The 22,355-nt window shown below is 36.0% G+C and overlaps 1 protein-coding gene across 2 annotated transcripts; it reads left to right on the top strand.

Moving 5' to 3' along the window:
* The first annotated feature begins 139 nt into the window (after window positions 1-139).
* Window positions 140-15,535, top strand: LOC120629805 (death-associated inhibitor of apoptosis 2). Of its 2 annotated transcripts, none has more exons than XM_039898859.1 (11): window positions 140-675; window positions 2,703-2,848; window positions 4,165-4,299; window positions 5,385-5,589; window positions 6,599-6,760; window positions 8,261-8,332; window positions 8,974-9,076; window positions 10,207-10,354; window positions 10,643-11,099; window positions 11,969-12,121; window positions 14,407-15,535. In XM_039898859.1, exons 1-10 carry the CDS (start codon window positions 280-282, stop codon window positions 12,089-12,091), a joined length of 1,947 nt encoding a protein of 648 aa, XP_039754793.1. In that variant the 5' UTR covers window positions 140-279; the 3' UTR covers window positions 12,092-12,121; window positions 14,407-15,535. The 2 variants fall into 2 exon arrangements, with proteins under 2 accessions (XP_039754793.1, XP_039754794.1); XM_039898860.1 differs by lacking the exon at window positions 6,599-6,760 and adding an exon at window positions 6,789-6,950.
* Window positions 15,536-22,355: the final 6,820 nt, after the last annotated feature.

Here is a 22,355-nt window from a genome sequence, read left to right on the forward strand (position 1 = left end):
AATTTTTACACCATGATTTACAAAATTAGTTTTTGTATCCTCATGGAACAAAATTTTACTGAAATTACTAATCTGTAATTTAAATTGTCAAATCACAAATGTTAACTTGAAGTTTATAATCTGTGAATGAAACTCTGTATTGATTTTTCAGAAAATATCGACTTACAATTACTTACTAAAAATTCATGAACTTTATCTGGTATTAGAACGCCATAACTCTTCGGATAGTGTTTAGAAATAATTTTCAACAATAGTAGTTTAGTTTCGGAATAGTCAATAATGAATTTAGAGGCCAATAGATTAAACACCTTTACAAGTTGGCCCTCCTCGGCACCTGTGGATCCTATAAGAATTGCAAGAGCTGGATTTTTCTACACGGGCGAGGGCACTGAGGTAGAATGCTTCAGTTGTGGTCGTAAAATATCGGAGTGGAATTACGGAGATCAAGTTATGTGGCGACATAGGGCATTGAATCCAACTTGTGCGTTCGTCTTGAGCCCAGTGCAATCTGGTAACATCGCTCTATTATTAAGCCGTGAATGCAATACACCGCCGGGATTCAGGCGATCAAATGAGGTACAACACGACTTTGACACTCAGGACTATGGTCTTAGTGGAGAGGATGAAATGTACAAGAGTGATGCTTTACGGTTGCTGTCGTTCGTCAATTGGGATGTAAGTTTCTGAACTGATAAACTAACTGTACCTGTACTTTGTAAATACTAATATCATTATTGCTTCTGTATGTTTTTTTTTCATTAAGCTAAAGATATTCTTATATCCTAAAATAATACCTATTTTATCTGAAAAATAATACTAATAATACTCTTACATTTATAACATAAGGAGGGAAGTAAGGATATTATTCACATGCTATCTTCAAAGTAAATAATATTATTATGAATACATTCATACTAATATTATAAATGTATATTGATGTACATTGGTACAGATGTCTCTGATCTCTATGAAATTCAGCACATTTATAACTTGCAGTATGGACACCTGAAGAATTCATACAAAAACACAAACCTGGTTTCATAAAAAAATTGCTTTGTTAACTATTTCCAACTGAAAATTTAAATGATCTTGGCAAAACCTTGTACAGATTCAACCATCCTGAAGATTATCAAAAAATCTAGGGAAAGCAAATAATTCCCATTATAATAAAAATTACCTCATAATATAAAAGTTGACCTTAACATAAAGTAAACACCTTAATATGTTTGACCTTACATGTAACACAAATTCAATTTGAAGACCTTGTTAATGTTTATAAATCCAAATGTGTAGAGTATAACTATACATTTATGAATATAATGTATTGACACTGCTCTATATAACTGTTAAGTGAATGCCAGTAAGCTTATTTGTGGGGAATTCCATATCCTATGAGATTAAAAAAAAATCCCATGGCATCTGTCTCTAGAAAGCTAGCTCAAAGTAAAGCTTTGTATAAGAAAATAAAAGTAAATTTTCCTGGCCATAACTTAAAGAATATCTTAAAAAACTACTATTTCATCAGCTTGGATACAGTATTTTTATAAACAATGAAATACATGTTTCTTATTTTCTGACATGAAACCAAATATTTCATTTCTTCCCCTGTTTAAGCCAGTTAGGGGTAGAATTAAAAAAACACTACTACAGTCAAACCTGGATAAGCGAGAGTTCAAGGGAGCTCAATCTCATTCTCGCTTATAGATGTTTCTCACTAATCCGAGTTTCTCGCTAATGCAGGTACATGGGTAGCGTTTCTCTCTTATAGAGGTACGCAGCAATAACAAGACATATATTCATGCACTATGTAATTTTATTTTATTTAGAACTTATTTACATTTTAAAAAATCCGTGAATTTTGTTTGGGTTTCTGTTTTTGTATTTTGAATGTTTTTCTCTAACTCATAAATTTTGTCGAATATTGCTTGCTCAACTGTCGCTTATAGAGGTATAGATAAGTAGCAGTCTCACTTACGGAGGTCAGTGAGGGAAAAACTACTCTCTCTTACAAAGGTTTCTGTTTCTCGCTAATAGATGTTTTGGGAGCTTAAAATGACGGGTCCTGGTAATAGCCAGGACCCGTCATTTCACTCACTCTTATAGAGTTTTCTCACTTATCCAGTTCTCACTTACCCAGGTTTGACTGTATATACCTTTAGATTTTTACATTCAGCCATTTTAACAGACAAAAAAAAGTTGTAATCAAAAAGGACAGTGTTTGTAAACTGTTATTCGTATTCAAATATTGATATTGTGTCTTTATTCTTTAAAAATGCAGTTCTATTATTTAATGCTGTTTTATTATTATTGTAGTTTGTTTATATTATTGTAGTTTGTTTATATTATGATCATTAGTGTTATAATACCTACTTTTGGACATAAGCCTCCTCTGTCTCATGAGAGCAGCATAACAAATAGCGCTGTTCCAATTTGCATTGATAGTATTTGGGCAGTTATCACATATTAGGTACCAATGGCTTAATATGCCCGCCAAGTCACAGGGGTGGACAAAGTCTAACTTCTCTGTGCTTGGTAGGACCAGAGAAGGGGATGGTATGGCTGGATTAGAAAGCTCAGGACATTGAATTCTTTCCAGTAAATGTTCAACAAGCAAAAAGCTGGTGTGCGGAAAACAGTGCAGTGAAGAAGAGAGGGTATAGTTGTAGACATGATTCTACCATAAATATTTATTTAATATACAGGATAGCTCGGTGTCTCGGCAAGAGCTGGTGAATGCTGGATTCTACCATGCTGGTGGAGGAAGACTTCGCTGTGCATGGTGTGGTGGCGAACTGGCACCTTTCAGGAATCTTGGATCTCTTGGACCTCCTCTGGAAGTTCATAGAATGTAAGTTTAATAATATACTTGACTTTAAGATATCTGCTGTTGATATTGAATCATAAGAATTAAAGTTGTTCAGTAGCTTGTTAACTAAATAAGAACCTGATTAAACCTAAACTTCTACCTGACCACACTGTCACCACTGACACACAAGACACTGATACACAAAAAGCTTCTATTACAATATTAGCACTAAAATATTTCTTTTAACAGAGTTGTATTTACTACGTAACAATGTTGAAGATTAAGTGGGTTTTGCTATGATGTTCAATATGTTATTCCCGTTAGAGTGGTTTATAAAGTTTATCAAATAAATAGTGAACTAGTTATGAAGAATATAAATTTATTACAACATTACTACTTCTCCAAAATACATATTATTTTTTGCACTTTTATTCAAAATAAGGTTTCTGTAACTAAATATTTTAACCGATTTTGGGACCCTGCAGCTTGTGAAGTAATAATAATAATAATAATATTTGTTTATTGTTCAAAAAAACATAGTTACAATTTACATTACATCTGCACATTAGGTAAAATTGATATTAATGTTATAATTTACACGGATATACAGAAATCATCTGTCCCTAACAGGGACTGATGATTTCTAACTGTCGCCTATAACTGTGTTATAGGCGACAGTGCTGTCCTTATAAATATGGCTTGTTTAAAACAAAAAAAAAATGAAAGATATGAATTCGCAGGTAACGCTGGTAATCATATTGGTACTAGGTTTCATATTTTGAACGTTTTATACATATCAGTGTGTGTGTGTGTGTGAGTGTGTGTGTATGTATATTACCGAACTATGATAAAACTTCAAGCAACTTTTCAGTTTCTGCATTTGTTTGTGTGAGCAACCACTCTTTGACACGATTTTTACATTTATTTCCATTTAGTTGATATATGTTAATGGTTTAATGTATTTTTTTTATAAAGTCTAGAGCTGAGGATGTAGAAATGTCTCCCTGACAGTTTAGTTCTGTGTCTTTCTGTTCTAAGCATGTCTAATCTTCTGTTAACTTTATTTTTATCATAGGTGAGAAAATTGTGTTTGCGTTTTATAACTTGCGATAGGAAGAGTTGACGAACCGAAAGAACTTTGCAATCTTTATATAAATCTATTGTGGGGTATCTATATGGCTTTTTTGTTATCACTTTTAAAATCTCTCTAGCGTTTTATTTAAACTAAGCGCGCGAACATTGATTACTAAGCGAATTTTATTTGCCTTTCTTATTTTTATTATGTCCATTTTAACAATGCTTTTGTAAATATTACCTTTAGTATGCTGTCTTCAAGCTTTTTTTTTTTATTTATGCAGGTACTTCCCCCGTTGCACACATGCAGCTTTTTTGGAATTGGAACGCAGAAATAACGAGGCTTCCTCGCCCTCGTCATCTCCGTCGTACACGCCTCCATTGCAGTCGCCACCCACCTGTGCTAGCAAACCTCAGTCGTAAGTATTTTCAATTCTTAATACAAAACCACAGTGGAATACAGGTCAAATGACCTAATATAAAAAAATATACTTTATATGTTAAAAAGCTTAATAAGGCTTCTTTATATATCTGTATATCTGGCTTTATTAAAAATCTAACAATTCCTAGTATTACAATTAATAGACTATAGGCAAATGCTACTTTAGGTAACATTATTGCAATTTTCTTAAGGATCTCCAATTTTTGCGAAATTAAATTTAATCCTATATTACTTCCTGATAGTTTTGCTTTTTTTGGAGAAGAAATGGTTTAAATCGGCGCAGGACATTCGGAGCTTATTTGGTACAAATAACACACACAAAAAAAAAAATCTTCTATATCATATTATAATAGAAGTATAGATTAACCATAATTGCATATAACTGATAGATAGTATTGCCTTTAGTAAAAATATTATAAATTTTATATCCCAACATAGAATTCAGACATCTTAATCAAATAATTAAACTCAATCAATTACTGATTCAATAATTTGCAATATGTAGTTGCCTAATAAAATTAAAAATAAATAAAATAATCAGTAATCACACACTTCTATTACATATTATATTTATTTTATCCCATAATTTTCATAAATAACTATTGAAACCTAACCCTTTTACAATCTGATTCAGCGGTTATATCAGTCAGAATGATTATGGTGAACACTAACATAAAATAATAAATAAATAAATAAATATACTACGACAAAACACACATCGCCATCTAGTTCCAAAGTAAGCGTAGCTTGTGTTATGGGTACTAAGATAACTGATGAATAATATACATTAATACTTATAATATATAGATGAGGACCCAGACACTGAAAAATATTCATGTTCATCAGACGAATATTGTCCAGTTGTGGGAATCGAACCCACGGCCTCGGACTCAGAAAGCAGGGTCGCTGCCCACTGGGCCAATCGGCCGTCAACATAACCTTTTGTCGCTATGAAGAACTTCATAGATATAATAATAGTTTGTTATTTGAACCTTATTTTGGATAACTCAGACTCTGAAACTTGTACTTGTATACTAGTTCTAAGGGTACGATTTTCGGCAGTTCTGGTGCAGCTCATAATGCGCGGGTAGTGGAAGCTGGAAGTGACTGGCGCTCACTGGGCGTAGTTGGGGGCGGGGCAAGACATCCCTCTCGAGCTGCTTTAGCTGCGAGGCTAGCTACATTCGAGCGCTGGCCAGCCGATAGAGCTCAGGCCCCAAGAACCTTAGCTGATGCTGGTTTCTTTTATACGGGTGTTGATGATCAGGTGAGTCAAGGTTTCTATTTGTATAGCCGTTTGTTTTTTTCCTGTCAACTAACTCTATGCCAAAAATCGGGTTGATTGGTTGCGCAGTTAGAGCGGTTAGCAAGCATCAACAAACTTACAATTTCGCATTTGTAATACTTATTAGTTATGATTAAGCATTATTGCATTAAATTGATAGAAATTCATAACAGCATTACTCTAAAAAACATACTCGTAAATTAGTGTTATATCCCATTATAAAATTCAGTCATCACCATCAGTCAATGATTAAAATACTTGCAATGTTTTGTTGCGTAAAAAAACGTTAGATTTTTACAGTAGTAACGTTATTATTTTACAGTATTTTTTATACAAAAGAAAAGAAGGAAGGAAGTAATTTGTTTTATTGTGCCTTTTATGCTATGTTTTATGTTTTACACCTTAATGTTTGGTGCGATAGTACGTAAAAGTTGTATGGAATTGATTTGGAAGCTTTTTATTATGGAATGCATTGCAACATGTTGTGTCGTATTATATATATGTCATATTAGGAGCACAGTCCTGGTCGGGTTACTTTGGTAGTACACCTTGATTCATCTCAGGTTCCCCACTGCCTCAGCCAAACTTGAACGGTGTAACTCGTTTATAACTAAATAAAATTGTGAACTTAAAAAAGCTGAATAACAGAATTACCGAAAACTCTTACCAGAGCAGGCAGTATTCAGAAATTGCACACCATGTAGGTCTTCAATATTCGACGAATTTGCATGTTTTTAGTAAAGACGTAAAACACTTAAATATTTTTCTTGTTTTATCTTACAAAATAATCTTACACGCTTAGCGCCAATGACCCCTGAGGCAAAAGTAGTGGACTTTACTTTATTTGTATATTTATCTACCTTTTTGCATTATATTCATAAGTTTTTTGGATATTTATACCCTACGAAGATTCACTTCGTGTAAAGCGTTTCAAAAGTATGTCGAATTTAGGGTGGGAAAGCACGATTGGACATCTTACAAATGTCACCAGGTGCGATGCTTCTACTGCGACGGCGGTTTGGGCAAATGGGAGGCGGGTGACACACCGTGGTCGGAGCACGCACACTGGTTCCCCCACTGCGGTTACGTGCTGCTCGTTAAGGGGCAGGAGTTCGTTGGCACATGCAGAAACCGCACCTCCGTTCAGCGTTCGGTATGTAAAACAAACAAATGCTCACCAGGTGCGTTGCTTCTACTGCGACGGCGGTCTGGGCAAGTGGAAAGCGGGCGATGCACCGTGGTCGGAGCACGCGCACTGGTTTCCTCACTGCGGTTACGTTCTGCTCATCAAGGGGCAGAATTTCATCGACACTTGCCGGAACCGCACCTCCGTTCAGCGCACGGTATGTCCATCAAATGTTCAGCAGGTGCGATGTTTCTGCTGCCATGGCGGTCTGGTAAAGTGGAACTTATTTTGAACGCACCTGGATTAGTCCATTGACATCGATTCATATTGCGTTTGTTTTGGCAAAGTGGCAGTTGTTGTAAACGCACCTGGATTAGTCCATTGACATCGATTCATATTGCGTTTGTTTTCGCAAAGTCGAAGTGAACGTACCTGGATTAGACCATTGACATTGATTCGTATTGCGATTTTTCTGGCAAAGGGAAGTTGTTGCGAGCGCACCGTGATCGACATTCTCATTGGATCATTACGCGATTGCGTATGTCTCGCCAATATGTAGGAATTCAGGTCCACTAGTCGGAACTTCACGACCGTTCAAAGCATCTCTGGTCTACGGCACCGCAAGAGGTCGAATCCCATGTGCCTCAAGAGCCCTGTGTAGCCATTTGATTGTCCGCTAGCAGCCTTGCTGAGCTTCCTACGAGTTTTCCACCGCGCAGTATCAGACCGCGAAAACGTAAGATCACTCCGAAACATCCCGAAGACCTGCAATATCCCTTTGTCCCATCCTAAGGGCGGATGGGGAAGAACGCAGATAGAAGCAAGAACGAAATGCAGGGTGCTTCGTCCCGAATGTATTTTACCCTTAGCTCTAGGTTACTGATGAAGTGATTCGGTATAGGTGAGAAATAATTGATGGTAAGAGGAGAACCATCGCCTATTATTAGATCAACAATTCACAAGGCGTGCAACGAGCACGACCTTGATAGTAACGCCGTCCAACAACTTGAGGCGTAGATATTAAGTATTTTATTTACAACGGTAGCCACGTCCTTCAAACCGGAACTAATCAATGCTGCTTGGCGTCAGAAATGAGCATACTACTGGACTACGGTACTAGTTCTTCCCCGGACAAGCTGTGTCACAAAAGGTTTGGGAAAGTGGAAGGTAGGTGACAAAACTTGGTCGAAACACTGGGTTTGATTGTTGTTGAAATATAGCTCAATTAACCAAACGGGACCATTTAATAATACGGGATATCATATTCAGTATACGTACAGATGCGTACTTTTTCTACTACCCTACCCTACAATTTTTGGTCGTAGGGAAATTTTCATGTATTCCCCCTCGCCACAGGACCCTACTAGATCTACTAGAACCCCACTGTGTTTAGAATTGTCCCCTGATTGGCCATGTTAAAATCACAACTAAATCATATTTGGGATAACGTTTCTAAGTTGTTCTTTTGGGTAGGGTAAAAAAGTGATAAAACCAATTGAGTCAACAACCCTGTTTTTATATTTTCAGTTCTCCGCCGACAGAGGTCTTACTTCAAGGACTCGAAATCCAGGTGTGAACTACTCAACAACGGAGAGTCAGGTAAATAAAGTTACAATATGTTTAATTTCTGCAAGACGTATAAAAAAATAATAATTTTAGTATAAATCTATCGCGCAAGAAATTCCACCCTATAAAGTCCAATGGATTAATAATATATCTGTATATATGTAAATAAAGCGGAGGTGGTGATAGCCCAGTTAGGGTTAGGGCTTCGGACTTCAAATCCTAGCCAGAACCTCTAACTTTTCTAAATTATCTAGGTGAGGGAAATATCGTGAGGAAACCTGCATGCCTGTGATTTTTCAATGTTCTCAAAGGTGTGTGGGGTCCACCAATCCGCACTTGGCCAGCGTGGTGGAAGAGACCCGTGCCCTGTAGTGCTTGGTTTGATATGATAATGTAAATATTTGTTTAACTAATAGATGGCGCTTTCAGTGACAGAGTGCGAGAATTAGATACAACTTATTATGTATGAACAATTGAAAATTGTGTTGTGTTATCTTCTGGTTGTTGAAGAAACAATATTTGAATTGAGTGATTTATTTCAAACAACTCAAAAAAACTGTGAAATTACCGTGTGTTTGCATACTCATTGGTACTATCATATACAGTAAACACTGCGTTTAATCCCATACAACAGAGATTCGTACGTGTAGTTTAACCTTGTTTGTTGATTTTAGGTGGAAGAATGCATGGAAAGTAATGCCGCATTGGCTGCTCTGGGCGCTGGATTGGACGCCGCTCGAGTTCGCCGAGCTATCGCTAGACGGTTGCGAGCTACGGGTATGGCAATATAGAACAATATCAACTCTGATTAATAAGTAATGAGAAACAATAATCATTAAGAAACTCATTTTCTTAGGTCGTTATAAAATATTTACATTATTTAAGGTGTCAATTTAATTACCATCTGCCTTACTAATGAAACGTTGTAAAGTTTGTCATTAGCTTTAAAAAAAAATTGCGCTTTTATATGTCATATGCTTGGTGTGAGATTTTGTACCTTAGTTTACTTATTCTTACATAACTACGATTTGTATGGTATGGAAGGAACACAGTCTTGTTATAATTTATTTTATTTAATTTAATCATTACGGTTAAAATTAATTACACCAATTGAATACATAGTAAATTAAATTATACAAATTAAAACGAGAATAAAAGAAAGAAAAATAAAACTAATAAACATAAATATAACATGATCATTAAATAAAGTTAAAATAGTTATACCAATAAATAAATAATAAATAAATAAATATACTAAGACAATACACACATCGCCACCTAGCCCCAAAGTAAGCGTAGCTTGTGTTATGGGTACTAAGATGACTGATGAATATTTTTAGGAATTATATATAAATAAATACTTAGAAAATACATATAAACACCCAGACACTGAAAAACACTTATGCTCTTCACACAAACATTTTCCAGTTGTGGGAATCGAACCCACGGCCTTGGACTCAGAAAGCAGGGTCGCTGCCCACTGCGCCAGTCGGCCGTCAATAAGTAACTATGCTATGTTTTTACACAAGTAAGTTAAGTTAAAAACATGCAATTACTCACAGTACATACAATGGTATATAATACTGGGAAACTGATTTGGCACTAGATGGCGTTATTTGCATACCATATAAATCGTAGTTAAATTTCACGCCAGCTCCCTCTTATTGACCGTAATTTGAAAATCGGAAGAAAACTAAACATTGTGTAAGTATATAACTGTTTAACAACGTGTTGGAATTTGTTTGGAATAGGGCATATGTTTTCAGGTAGTTTTCAAACCAAATTGATTGGGGTGGTTTAAAACGATTTTGAGTATAATATAAGGGACTATTTGTAAGGGCTCCCATTTGGTTCAAATTACGGATACCAATTTTTGAGATGGTTTAAAATGATTTACATTATTTAAGGTGTCCCATTCAGTACGTCCGAAGGCCTTATCGACGCCGTTTTGGACGAACAACTCAACGAAGAGGCCTGGTCTGTCTCCCCACACAGTCAACGCCTGGCGAGAGATATCCTCGCTGAGACTCTACGTGACTTTGCACCACGCTCCGGGTAAGTAAAATAAAGCCAAAAACAAACTTGAAAATCTATCTATATGAATATTATAACTGCCAAAGTACGCCAGTTTTTTTTTTACCGACTTTTATGAAATTTTTCATAGAGATCGCTTGCTTCCTGTAGCCGTACTAAATGTATAAGTACGTCTACATTCTCTTACTAATTGTCATTACGTTACAATCTCAGACTGCATAATCACTTACCAGCTGGTCAGATTGCTTCAGATTGATTGGTCAGATGGATTGTAGTGGAATAAAATAAAAAATTAAAAAAACTATACAGGATAATCCCATCGAGTGCCGAAGACGTGAGGCCAGAAGGTTCAGCATCTCAACCGGACAGTCCAATACCGTCGCCAACTCCCGGCAGCGTTCCGCAGACAACAAACGGAACTCTCGACATAGCCACCCTACCTGCAACCAGTCAAACTGCAACCGGTCAAGGTGCAACCGGTCAAGGTGCAACCGGTCAAGGTGCAACCGGTCAAGGTGCAACCGGTCAAGGTGCAACCGGTCAAGGTGCAACCGGTCAAGGTGCAACCGGTCAAGGTGCAACCGGTCAAGGTGCAACCGGTCAAGGTGCAACCGGTCAAGGTGCAACCAGTCAAGCTGCAACCAGTCAATCAGATAAACCCGGGCCGTCACCGAGCCCCATGAAGACCATCAGCAATGTCTCTTTGGAAGAGGAAAACAGGCAGTTGAAGGAAGCGAGACTGTGCAAAGTGTGCATGGATAATGAGGTACTCAATTCATTCTTATGATATTTCACAATTATCATCATCATGTCAACCAAAGGACATCCTCTGCTGGTCTTTTGTAAGTTGAGTTAACCTAGTCGGGGGCCCGCCAAGGCCTTCATAATTATATTCAATGTTATTAGGTGACCTTGTGATCTTCTTATCAGTTAAATAATGCGAACCTCGTATTAAAAGTATGCTATAATCACCCCATTATCAGCGTACTATATACTCAGTGATGACATATGGCTCCGAAACATGGTCGCTAACTATGGGCCTCATAAAAAGGCTCAGAGTCACTCAGCGGGCGATGGAGAAAGAACCTGAGTTACCGACATACCTCAACGAGTTGCGAAGCTGAAGTGGCAATGGGCGGGGCACATAGTTCGGAGGAGGGATGGACGTTGGAGTCCCAAGGTGCTGGAATTGCAGCCCCGCACTGGTAAACGCAGCGTTGGTCGACCCCCGACGAGGTGGACGGACGACATTAGGCGCGTCGCAGGTAGCCGCTGGATTTAAGCGGTCCAAGAACTCCCTACAAAATACCTATGTCCAGCAGTGGACGTCTATCGGTTGATATGATGATGTTGATGATATACATGGGTCTGCTCTCAAACAGTAGCCCGTAAGCCCCTTCTCATTCTGAGAGATAGCCACAATCCCTACACCATAGTCCACCACGCAGCGATCTGCGACTCGTGTGTGATGCAATCTGTCAACCTTTCAACAAAAGCAGCTTTTGTCGGTGCGCTACACCATCATCTTGGGACCCCAATGTCCATCCGTTTATTCGGCTTCTCTGATCTAATACCCTTTGTCCGTCTTTAAGTGTTTAAAGGGATATTGTGTATTTTTATTATCTTGCCGTGCAGGTGAGCGTTGTATTCCTGCCGTGCGGCCATCTTGTTTCGTGCGCGGGCTGTGGCGCCGCCCTGGGCGCGTGCCCGCTTTGCCGCGCGACCGTCAAGGCGTTGGTGCGCGCTTACCTTGCCTGACCAAGCATCTACGCCGAACCTCAACAGCAGGTGAGGTTACACGTTGCTATTTCCATGCATTTTCCCATAACCCATAAAACATATACGTATACGCCTATTATACGTATTTGTGCGAAATACAACGATTTATCTAAAAAGATACCTAGCATCGATATCTTCCATGACTCACCCACAGCTTTTAGAAAAAAACTCACCGAACATTTATCGGTGAGTTAAATTTTGTGTTAAATTTTTTTTTTTTTTGCAAATTAAGTTTGTATGACGCTTTGTCAATGCTATGTGCACTTGTCATTGACGTGCATATCAGTCCATGTGTTCGTGTGTGTCCTATGTTTAAAAAACGTGTAATATGCATGTTGTTAGTGCTCTTAAATAAATAAAATAAATACATAAATAAATAAACAAGCTACGCTCATTTTGGGGCTGGATGGCGATGCGTGTATTGTCGTAGTATATGAAAATAAAATAAATTTTCATCATTTCATCATAATTTTCATTAGTAGAACTTTTTGTGACAGCTGATCCGGTTAAGTACTACCACCATCCTCATTTCTGCCGCTAAGCAGCATTGTAACAATGCTGTCCAGTACACCGACACCCACGCACAACATTTTTAAGTTGGCACCAAGTAAATGTAGACAGTTACTGGGTATATTTAAAAAGGTATACGAGGTATATTTTTATATAGAAGCAAGGAACTATCTGTAGTTCCTGCATTTTACTTAAAATGTTGTTGAAAATATTTATTTCTTGCTCTTTAAAAAGGGTCTGTACCAAAAGTACGTTTATTTTTTGTCAAAAAAAAGCTCACGCTTTTTAGTGGATAGGTTTGCAATCACACCTAAGTAATAATAGCCGAATGTCAACTGCTTATAACCTACATTAAATACTTATTGAAAAACTTGCAACCGCACTATAGTCGGAAAAATGTAATAGGCCCGTTTTGACATTTGTGCAAGACCATAGAATGTAACTTGGAACGAAACTGAAAGAAACAAAAAAATAAAAATCAATTACATACAGTGTTTTAAAAAATACGTTAATTTTTTTGGGACGTTAAATAATATGAAAGAATATATCGCGAGTATTCTTTTTGCGCTTACTTCATAGTAGCATGCAATTTATAATTGTTGCGAAACGTTCCGAAAACAGTTACGTTCTCAGTCTTTTTTTTTTTTATACTAGAGCTGTAACCATTTTTTTACTGAATATCGAAATTAAATATTGTGTAGTTATCTTTATTGCAAAGAATGAGCTTGGTTCTCAAAATGGGTTCTAAATAATGAGTCTGAGATGATGTATCTGACCAAGCGGCACATGACTGAAGCATCCCCGCGTGCACTGCGTAGTCTTTCGTTCCTCATCTTGTAAAGTTGACTGTGCGCTCGTTTAAGTTTGATATATATTGTTTACTATTACGTTAACTATGGCTCTTCTATTTTGGACATTAATTTAAACATTGTGATTTGACTCGATTTTTGTGTTTGTTGTTATATAGTACTAACTCTGTTTCAACATGTTGAAAAGTGGACGTATAATCAACAGCCAGTCACGCGTATTGGTTGTGAAGTTAAAGGAATACTTTAAATGAACGAACACTTTACAATACATAATAATATCAATCAAGTACTGATACAAACTTGAATTGATTTATCGTGAGTATCGAGTACAGAGTCTTATGGTTCCATAACTAGTTACGTCGCGATGACAAATGTCAAAACGGGCCTATTACATTTTTACGACTATAGTCGTCCCTCGATTTCTCTGGTCTGCCATCATCAAACCCTGATTTCCTTATCATGGGCCCACCTTTGAAAGATCAAAATCGGTTCATAAACGACGAAGTTATACGCAGACAAACAAAAATACGGTCGAATTGAGAAAAGTCGGTTAAAAATAGTGTGAGTTAAATTTTTTAACCTAAAATGTATATTTTTGTACATAAAACAATTATTTATGTTAATTTTCGACTAGCGAACTTGAGACATAGCAAGAATAGTTTAAGCTATCTATAAGCTATTTATAGCTAAAATAACAGTATTTTAGCTTAACTAGATTTATCTACATTATGGATGGATAATTATAACACAATGAATAAAATATTGTATAATGTTTAATGATCTCATTAAACTTTTTACAAGACATCATATAGATATAGTACGAGCATAGACCTCGCATAGCATTACCTATTCCAATCACAGTATATTACACTATATAAACATTCAAACATAACCACGCTCATTTTCATGCAATTTTGTGTGTGTGTTTGAAAAGCATTCCTGTTTGTCTAAAATGATCGTACTTTTTTTTTTCAGAGGGGCAGGTTTACGTTGAGGGCCTGGCGTGGACTTGAGTTAATCTATAGTCTATCACGGCGTGATATGACCCGAAATTAATTCATACCTAATACAAGTAAATAAGCGTTTTACAGTGTGCCCCGACATCGTTCATAGTATCTCAAATACTAAGCATAATGATCAATTTTATTAAAAAAAAACCTTTGCTTTGCTTATGGGTGTAAAAGGAGTGAATAGTGAGGTGACTGCTAAAAGAAGCGAGCGGAAGGAGAAAACATGTTGTGCTCATCCCACTTAGCGTGGGAAAAGGGCGAAAGTGGGAAAAAGCATATGCTTGTAATAGGAGTGGGTGGTGAGAAGACGGGTAATAGAAGTGAGTGGGAGGAGAAGACACGTGCCAACTCCACTTAGCGTAAGATAAGGGCAAAATTGTGAAAAAGTATGTCCGTGTAAAAGGAGTGGAATGTGAGGTGGCTGCTTATAGATGGTAGTGGAAGGAGAACATATTTTGCTTATCCCACTTGACGTAGGAAAAGGGCGAAAGTGGAAAAAGCAAATGCTTTATTCTAACACGTGTAAAAGGAGTGGATAGTGCGATGGCTGCAAATGTGAGAAGTGAGTGGGAGGGGAAAACATGTGGGATTAGTAACGAGGGCGATCGAGTGAAAAAGAATATTCGTGAAAAGAAGTAGAAAGTGAGTTGGCTGCAAATAGAAGTGGTTGGAAGAAGAAAAAATGTTGCGCTTATCCCACTTAGCGTGGGAAAAGGGCGAAAATCAGAAAAATCATATGCTTGTTAAAGGAGTGGATAGTGGGGTTACTGCTAATAGAAGTGAGTGGAAGGCGAAAACATGTGCCAAACCCAGTTAGCCTGGGATAAGGGCAAACAAGTGAAGAAGTATATAAGAAAAAGGATTGCAAAGGCTGCTAATAGAAGAAAGTGGAACGAGAAGACTCTTAAGACTCAGAGTCTAAGAGTCATATAGTTCGATTGATTGTTTTTTTTCTGTCCAACCCAATGACTGCATACATATTTTGCTAGGTTTATTATGGTTGGACAAAAATATCAAAATCATAATATGAAAGGATGTTTGTTCATAAAATCTATCATTATTCTTATTATATAAGACCCACATAAGGGACACACTATTTAGAATATTATTGCAATTTTTTTACCTCATTGAAAAAAAAAAATTGTAATGAAAGAGCGAATGAGATGTAGTCAAAATATATATCATTTAATAGCAGTACCTTTAGATGATTTTAAGATAAGGCGGAAATGAAATGCAATAATTTTCGTCATATTCAAAAATATGTGTAATGAAAAAGTGAATTACATGTAGTCAAAATATTGATCGTTTAACATCAGTACTTTAAGAAGTTTTCTCGAGTGTCATTTACTCACAATGATACGTCTTGACTTTTCTCTGATGAGATGGAAATTAAATGCAATATTTTCCATGTATAATGAAAAAGTAAATGATATGTAGTCTAAATAGTGATCGTTTAACATCAGCAACTTTAGAAGATTTTGTCGAGTGTCTCACAATGACGCGCGTGTCTTGATATTTTTCTGATCGCTTTGCTTCGTGTTTCCGCTTAGCAACTACAAATATTTTATCGTTCATTAAGGAGTATAACATATACTTAAGCAGAAAAAAAGTATTTAACCATTGATTATAAATAAAATAATGATCAAAACTTATAGGGCGCGCCGCATAATTTAACAGTAGTATAATATGAGATTTATTAAAGTGTTATTTACTCACAAGTACACGCATTTCTTGATGTTTCTCTGATGGCTTTGCTTCGTGATTTCGCTTAGTGTTGCAACTACGATTATATTCCATAGTATAATATTATATTAAAAGTATATTAAGTACAGATAGAAAACAGATAACAAAAAAAAGTTATAATTTAATATGAGAATTTCTTTAACTTATAACTAACTATACTTATACTAATTATTGAAATATAATTTCAATTATAATTCTAAACACATAGATTAACAGTAGTATATTTAGTATGAGATTCGTTTAGTGTTATTGACTCTAAATGACACGCGTTTCTTGATGTTACTCTAAATCGCTTTGCTTCGTGTTCTTGCTTAGTCATCACAACTACGAATAATATAACACTACTTTAAGTAGTAAAGAATGTACGGAATACGGATGATAAAAAAGTAATAATTTCAAATGAGTATATTTCCCATTGATAACTTATAATTATAATCCTTCTAATGATATATTGATAGTTTTAACTTATAGGGCGCGTCACATAACTTAAAAACATGAGTCAAGTGTAGTTTACTCACAATGACCCGCGTTTCTTGATGTTTCTCTGATCGCTTTGATACGTATTTTCGCTTAGCCATCGCAATTATGAATATTATACAATACATTATGGAGTATAAAGTATAACGTATAATTAAAAAAAAAAAAAAACTAGTATTTTTCGTATTGATTACTTATATGTCTACTTATATAAATATAATAATCTTACAGTGCGCGCACCACATTATTAGAACCTGGACTATTGTGAGTGTTGCCGTATTGCATGTGAAAGGCCCCGCTCCCGATCCCTACCGCCAAAGACGTGTCGCCAAGCGATTCAGCGTTCCGGCACCATGTTCTGAAACCATAGGCGTATGGGTTCAATAAAACTGTCATACCTTTAATAGCTAAGCCCGGTACCATCTTAGATTGCATCACCACTTACCATCAGGTACCAAAAGGGCGAGTTGTATAAAAAAAATCTTCATATTTAGTTCCACTACAGTGGAGTTTAAAATGTTAATATATTCATTTTATATAATAGAAATATGATAGTTTTTTTAGGCATTTAAATCCGTGGAGAAATAATTATACTAAAAAAAACGTAGTAAATTTGTATATAAAATACATTCTTGCCTGAGGCTTCCTTGGCTTGGCTGCCTCTTGAAATATTAATGCAGTTTTTTTTTGTATTTTTAACTTAATTATGTTTTAATAGATTCGTTTAACAAACTGTAAGAATACACATTTTTTTAGAATTAAATACGCATTGTAGGTGTTAGCTGTAATCAAAACCATATTCTTTTAAAGCTCTGTTAAATTTTTAACTATATTATTAACGTTTATTTATTGATAACGTAGTTTATATTAAATAAAAATAAGTAGTTTAGTGAAAATTTAAAAGAAAAATTGTTTGAGGTTAGAGGTTTATTAGATTTATAAAAATAATAACAACTATAATCTGGTAATTAATTCAAAGATAAATTATTCGAAGAGCGAATAGTTTTAAGAATAATTTATTTAAGATAATAATATAATAGCGCAATTCTTTTGCTTTATTACCAAATATATTATAATAATAATAGAGGAAGATAATATAGTAAGGTTATTTTTGCCGCCACATATGTAAAAACTTAACCCCACAATGCTACTTCAATGAGGGTTGGCGAGCTAGCTAAAATGTAAGTAGTATGTAAAACATAAAAAAAAAAATGTTAGTCTTTATTTAATAATATTTATATAACATTCGAATCTTAAGGTAACGCGAATGAAATCGTTTAATTACGCAATGCATGTCTCGTTTGTTTTTAAATAAGCATGATGATATTATTTCTATAATTCTGTCACCAAAGCTCGTGTTAATTTTTTAAAAAATAACTGTTTTATTGTTATACTCGAATACAAAAATAATTAGACGTAGCTAAGCAAAAAGAACAGTTCCTCTACTGATGAACCTACGAATGAACGTAAGCAAGACAAAGATTATGTCTATTGCTCATGATCCGCGCCGACTAGTCATCGTTGAAAGCACTCCAGTCAAAATTGTGGACCAAAACGTAGTAGGGACACGCGATCCAGTTATGTAGGTCTAATTTCAAAAAAGAGGTAAACCGCCGAGTAAAACTCGGAAGGGCAGCGTTCGGGAAACTCCGTGACATCTTTTCGACTAAAAATACCTCATGGCCAGAACAAAGTTTTCGAACAGTGATGACTTATGGCGCTGAAATGTCGTCGCTTACTAAAAGTCTCATAAGAAGGCTCATGGTCACATAGCAAGAGATGGAGAGAGAGCTTCGAAATAGATAAAAAAAGAAGATAGCTCATCTTCTTCGGGCGGGCTTCAAAAAGTGTCTTTACATATTCGCCACGCGCGAGTTTTAAAGGCCTTAAAAGACTTGAATTCTTGGTCATGGAAAAAATTCATTAACATAAGATGAGCTTAACAATGCATTATTAAAAAGTGACACGTGTCTTATACAGCTATAATACTGCATGCAGCCTAGCGATACATAGAATAGCCATTCGTTTAAAAAACCCCTGTAATGTGGTTGGAACTATTTGAACTGCTTAACTACGTCTAATTAGTTAAATCACTCTTGGACTCATCGGTACTACTACACAACTTATACCAATTGCGCAGAAAAACCTAATCCTGGAGGATTGTCGTAGAATTGCAGCGACGAAACCATCGCAGTGCTCTCTGATTGGCTTTTCTAGCTAAAAACAACCTTGCGTTAGTCGCTGTGTGATAATTACAAGTTTCGCAACCGATCTACTGTAATGTTTATTCAATTTAAAACTTACATTAGGGCAGGGATCGCAAATCTTTTTACGACTTGTTAATTTAAAAAAATTGTCTTTGAAAGAAACTGGGCTAATATAGGAAATTTATTATCATATAGGGCATAGTGCGATATTTTCTTTTTACGTCCTACGTATTCGATCGGGTGAAAGTGAACTACGATTAGTATGGAATCGAAAGAGCGCCATCTAGTGACAATACTGGAAAACAGTACTGTCACTATGTAGCGCTTCCAAAGTACGTTAGTACAAAAATTATCGCGATCTCCACGGTGGCGGAGAACCGGAAAGGGGTCCTTTTTGGCAGAAATGCTTCTGTTTTGAATGTGTTGTGGAGTGTGTTGTGAAATGTTCAGGAGTTTTCGTTTCCTGTCGAGCTAAAATGCCCGCCACGAAATAATTATTTCTACTATTTCTTTTTGTTATCCCTATTGGTGTCAAACCGCCCCATATATTAATTGGACAAGCGGATAGACAAACATGCGAGTGATACTAAGGGTAAAATTTTATATGGTAATATGCATGGTTAGTAAAGGGCTAAAAGTATTTTCTTGTTCTTGATATAAAATAAATTTAGGAGACGCGCGTGAATTCTTACTATCACGGTATGGCTAATGAATAGTAAAATATGGCATCCTAAAATCTGTCGCCAGGGCTGCGAGAAAAAGGAAGTAAATCATGGGTGACTTATCAGTACGCATCAGTAGACGTAATTTATTATATTAATGTAAGAAATAAGTTATTTTAGTTAGAAATCACCGTTTTTTGTCAATTAGTGATGTGCCCTACATTTTCTTTCTCTTTCCATCTTTGGCACACAGTCTAATGGTTCGCCATCCCTGCCAATCAGTGAGTGGCAACTATTGCCTTTTATTTGTTGAGAATTATTGTATAAAGATTTACTATAAACACTTGATGTGCTATCTTTTTATATTCACCTACAATTTAAAAAATTACACTTCTTATCAAAGCATATTTTACAATACTGTTTAATATTATGAACTATGGGAAATATTTAGAACATTGTATATTATTGTAGTCAACTTACTATATTTTGTGTGTAGTAAAAAAACCTTTTATGTGATTTGTAGAATTGTAATGTTAGTATGGTTAATGGTAGTATATACCAGATCAAATAAAAATATACTTATTAGATGACAATTAGGGTTTCATTTGAAGCCCCTGAGTACCCATTGTACCTATCACCGTATCATTCGTTGTACCGTATCAAGCGTATCGTATCTCGTTGTGGATGCCGTATCATATCATCAAATTGTGCAGTTCATTATAATTGACGGCCGACTGGCGCAGTGGGCAGCGACCCTGCTTTCTGAGTCCAAGGCCGTGGGTTCGATTCCCACAACTGGAAAATGTTTGTGTGATGAACATAAGTGTTTTTAGTGTGGTTATTGTAGTGTGGTGTTCTGGGTGTTTATCTGTGTATTAGAATAGAATAGAATAGAAAAACTTTATTGCAACACAACAAAAAAGGAAAATACAAGGAAAACAGTAATAGTACTTAGTGCTAGGGTGCAAAGGCGGCCTTATCACTAAAAGTGATCTTATGTTTATTATAAGTATTTACGTATATTATTCATAATATGATACGTAAATATTCATCAGTCGTCTTAGTACCTATGACAAAAGCTACGCTTACTTTGGGGCTTGATGGCGATGTGTGTATTGTCGTTAAAGAAAAAATAAATGATGTGTGGTTTAGCTTTTTTTTGCAAAGGCGCGAACAGATTAGATGGCTTTGATGGCTAGGGAAAAATAATGACGTCAGTACTGACAAGAGTCCGGAGATTCAATAACAGCGTTTCACGAATAGGATGGATGATGCAGGGTTAAAACTCTTAGGATAAAAAATAAATGGATCTCTGCTGTCTAATACATAAATAAATATATATAGTATCAGCTGTTTCGTAAGTCGCGTATCGTATTTAAGCTGCGTATCTCAACCGCTTATAATCCGTGCAAGTATATACGATGGTATACTTTCGTATACTCAATTCTAGAGTATCGAAATACTTTAACGACAATAAAATGAAACTTCTCTTCTTGTTTTTAAAGCTCCAACTCTTGCAATAGACAAGATATATTTATTTATTATTGATATTAATTATATAGGTATATATTAATTATTATCACTATCTATATATTTTATTGTAAGTTTGTTATATGTACATATTATATTTGTATATATAGGTTTATGCATGTTTATTTGCAACACAGTACAGTTAAATGCACCACCTACCCTCTCTTCTTGAGCTGTTTTTAACGCCTTTGGTTGCCTGGAAGAGATCGCTATATAGCGATAAGGCCGCCAAATTGTTAAATTTTTACTTTTAATTTGTTATGTTTATGTGGTGTACAATAAAAGTGTATTCATTCATTCATTTATTCATAGACAGTGCTCGTGACGGAACGATTGTACAATAAAATTCAGTAGTGCAAAAGTTTACCCCAAAACACCGTTACTCTTTCCTCTGGCATTATAGTAATGACGCTTATATGCTATGATATTATGAAGATATATCGTGTTAGATAGGCAAAAGCTCACTGCTGTATGTTTACAACAAAGAAGGTAAAGAAAATAACCTATGGAGGCATGGGTACAGAACTATCAAACCCTTTCCAGAGCGCGCTACCATCTTACATCTTCGCGACTTATAATTTCACGGGATTGTAGTGAAGCTTTTCCTTGTGTAAAAAAAAATACTAAGTTGTTAACTATGATTTTCATGAGATCTGTGAACTGCACATTTTACGTTAATTTGATTTTTAATTGGAATTATATTTTATCCGGATCGAAGGACCAGCGAATATTAAATTTACATTTTACTTGGCATCGACTTGTTGTTTCTTGTGCGATTTCAATTCTTTACATTTCGTAAATAATCGTTATTAGTCAACTGCTGGTCTAAGGTCTCTCCCAACGGGAGTGTCCGCCCATAATTACCACTGGCTGGGCAGACAGACGGGGTGATACAGACAAGTAGTGATCCTTCACTTGTTTCTTAAAAATGCCGATCGTTTGCGCCTCACGAATCTCTAACGGCAGGGCGTTCCAAAGTGTAACGGCCTGAACCGTAAAGGATTTGTGGAAAAAAGAGGACTTATGACCAGGCACCTTCAGGATAAACCTCCTCGTAGAGCGAGCATCCTCAGGAGGCCCTGTGAATACAAATTTCTCTTTGAGATAAACAGGAGTAGAAGGATGGAACAAGATACAGTACAGAATAGAAAGAATATGCAAATTCCGTGGTGGTAATAGGATGCCAGATGATGATGCCAGCATATACTCTGGCTATTAGTGATACTTTACATGGGTGGTATAGTTAGGGACCTACTTATGACAAACCATCCAGATTAATTACATTTTTAAATTCG

The sequence above is a fragment of the Pararge aegeria genome, chromosome 15 (assembly GCF_905163445.1).
Source record: "Pararge aegeria chromosome 15, ilParAegt1.1, whole genome shotgun sequence".
NCBI classification, from domain to species: Eukaryota; Metazoa; Arthropoda; class Insecta; order Lepidoptera; family Nymphalidae; genus Pararge; species Pararge aegeria.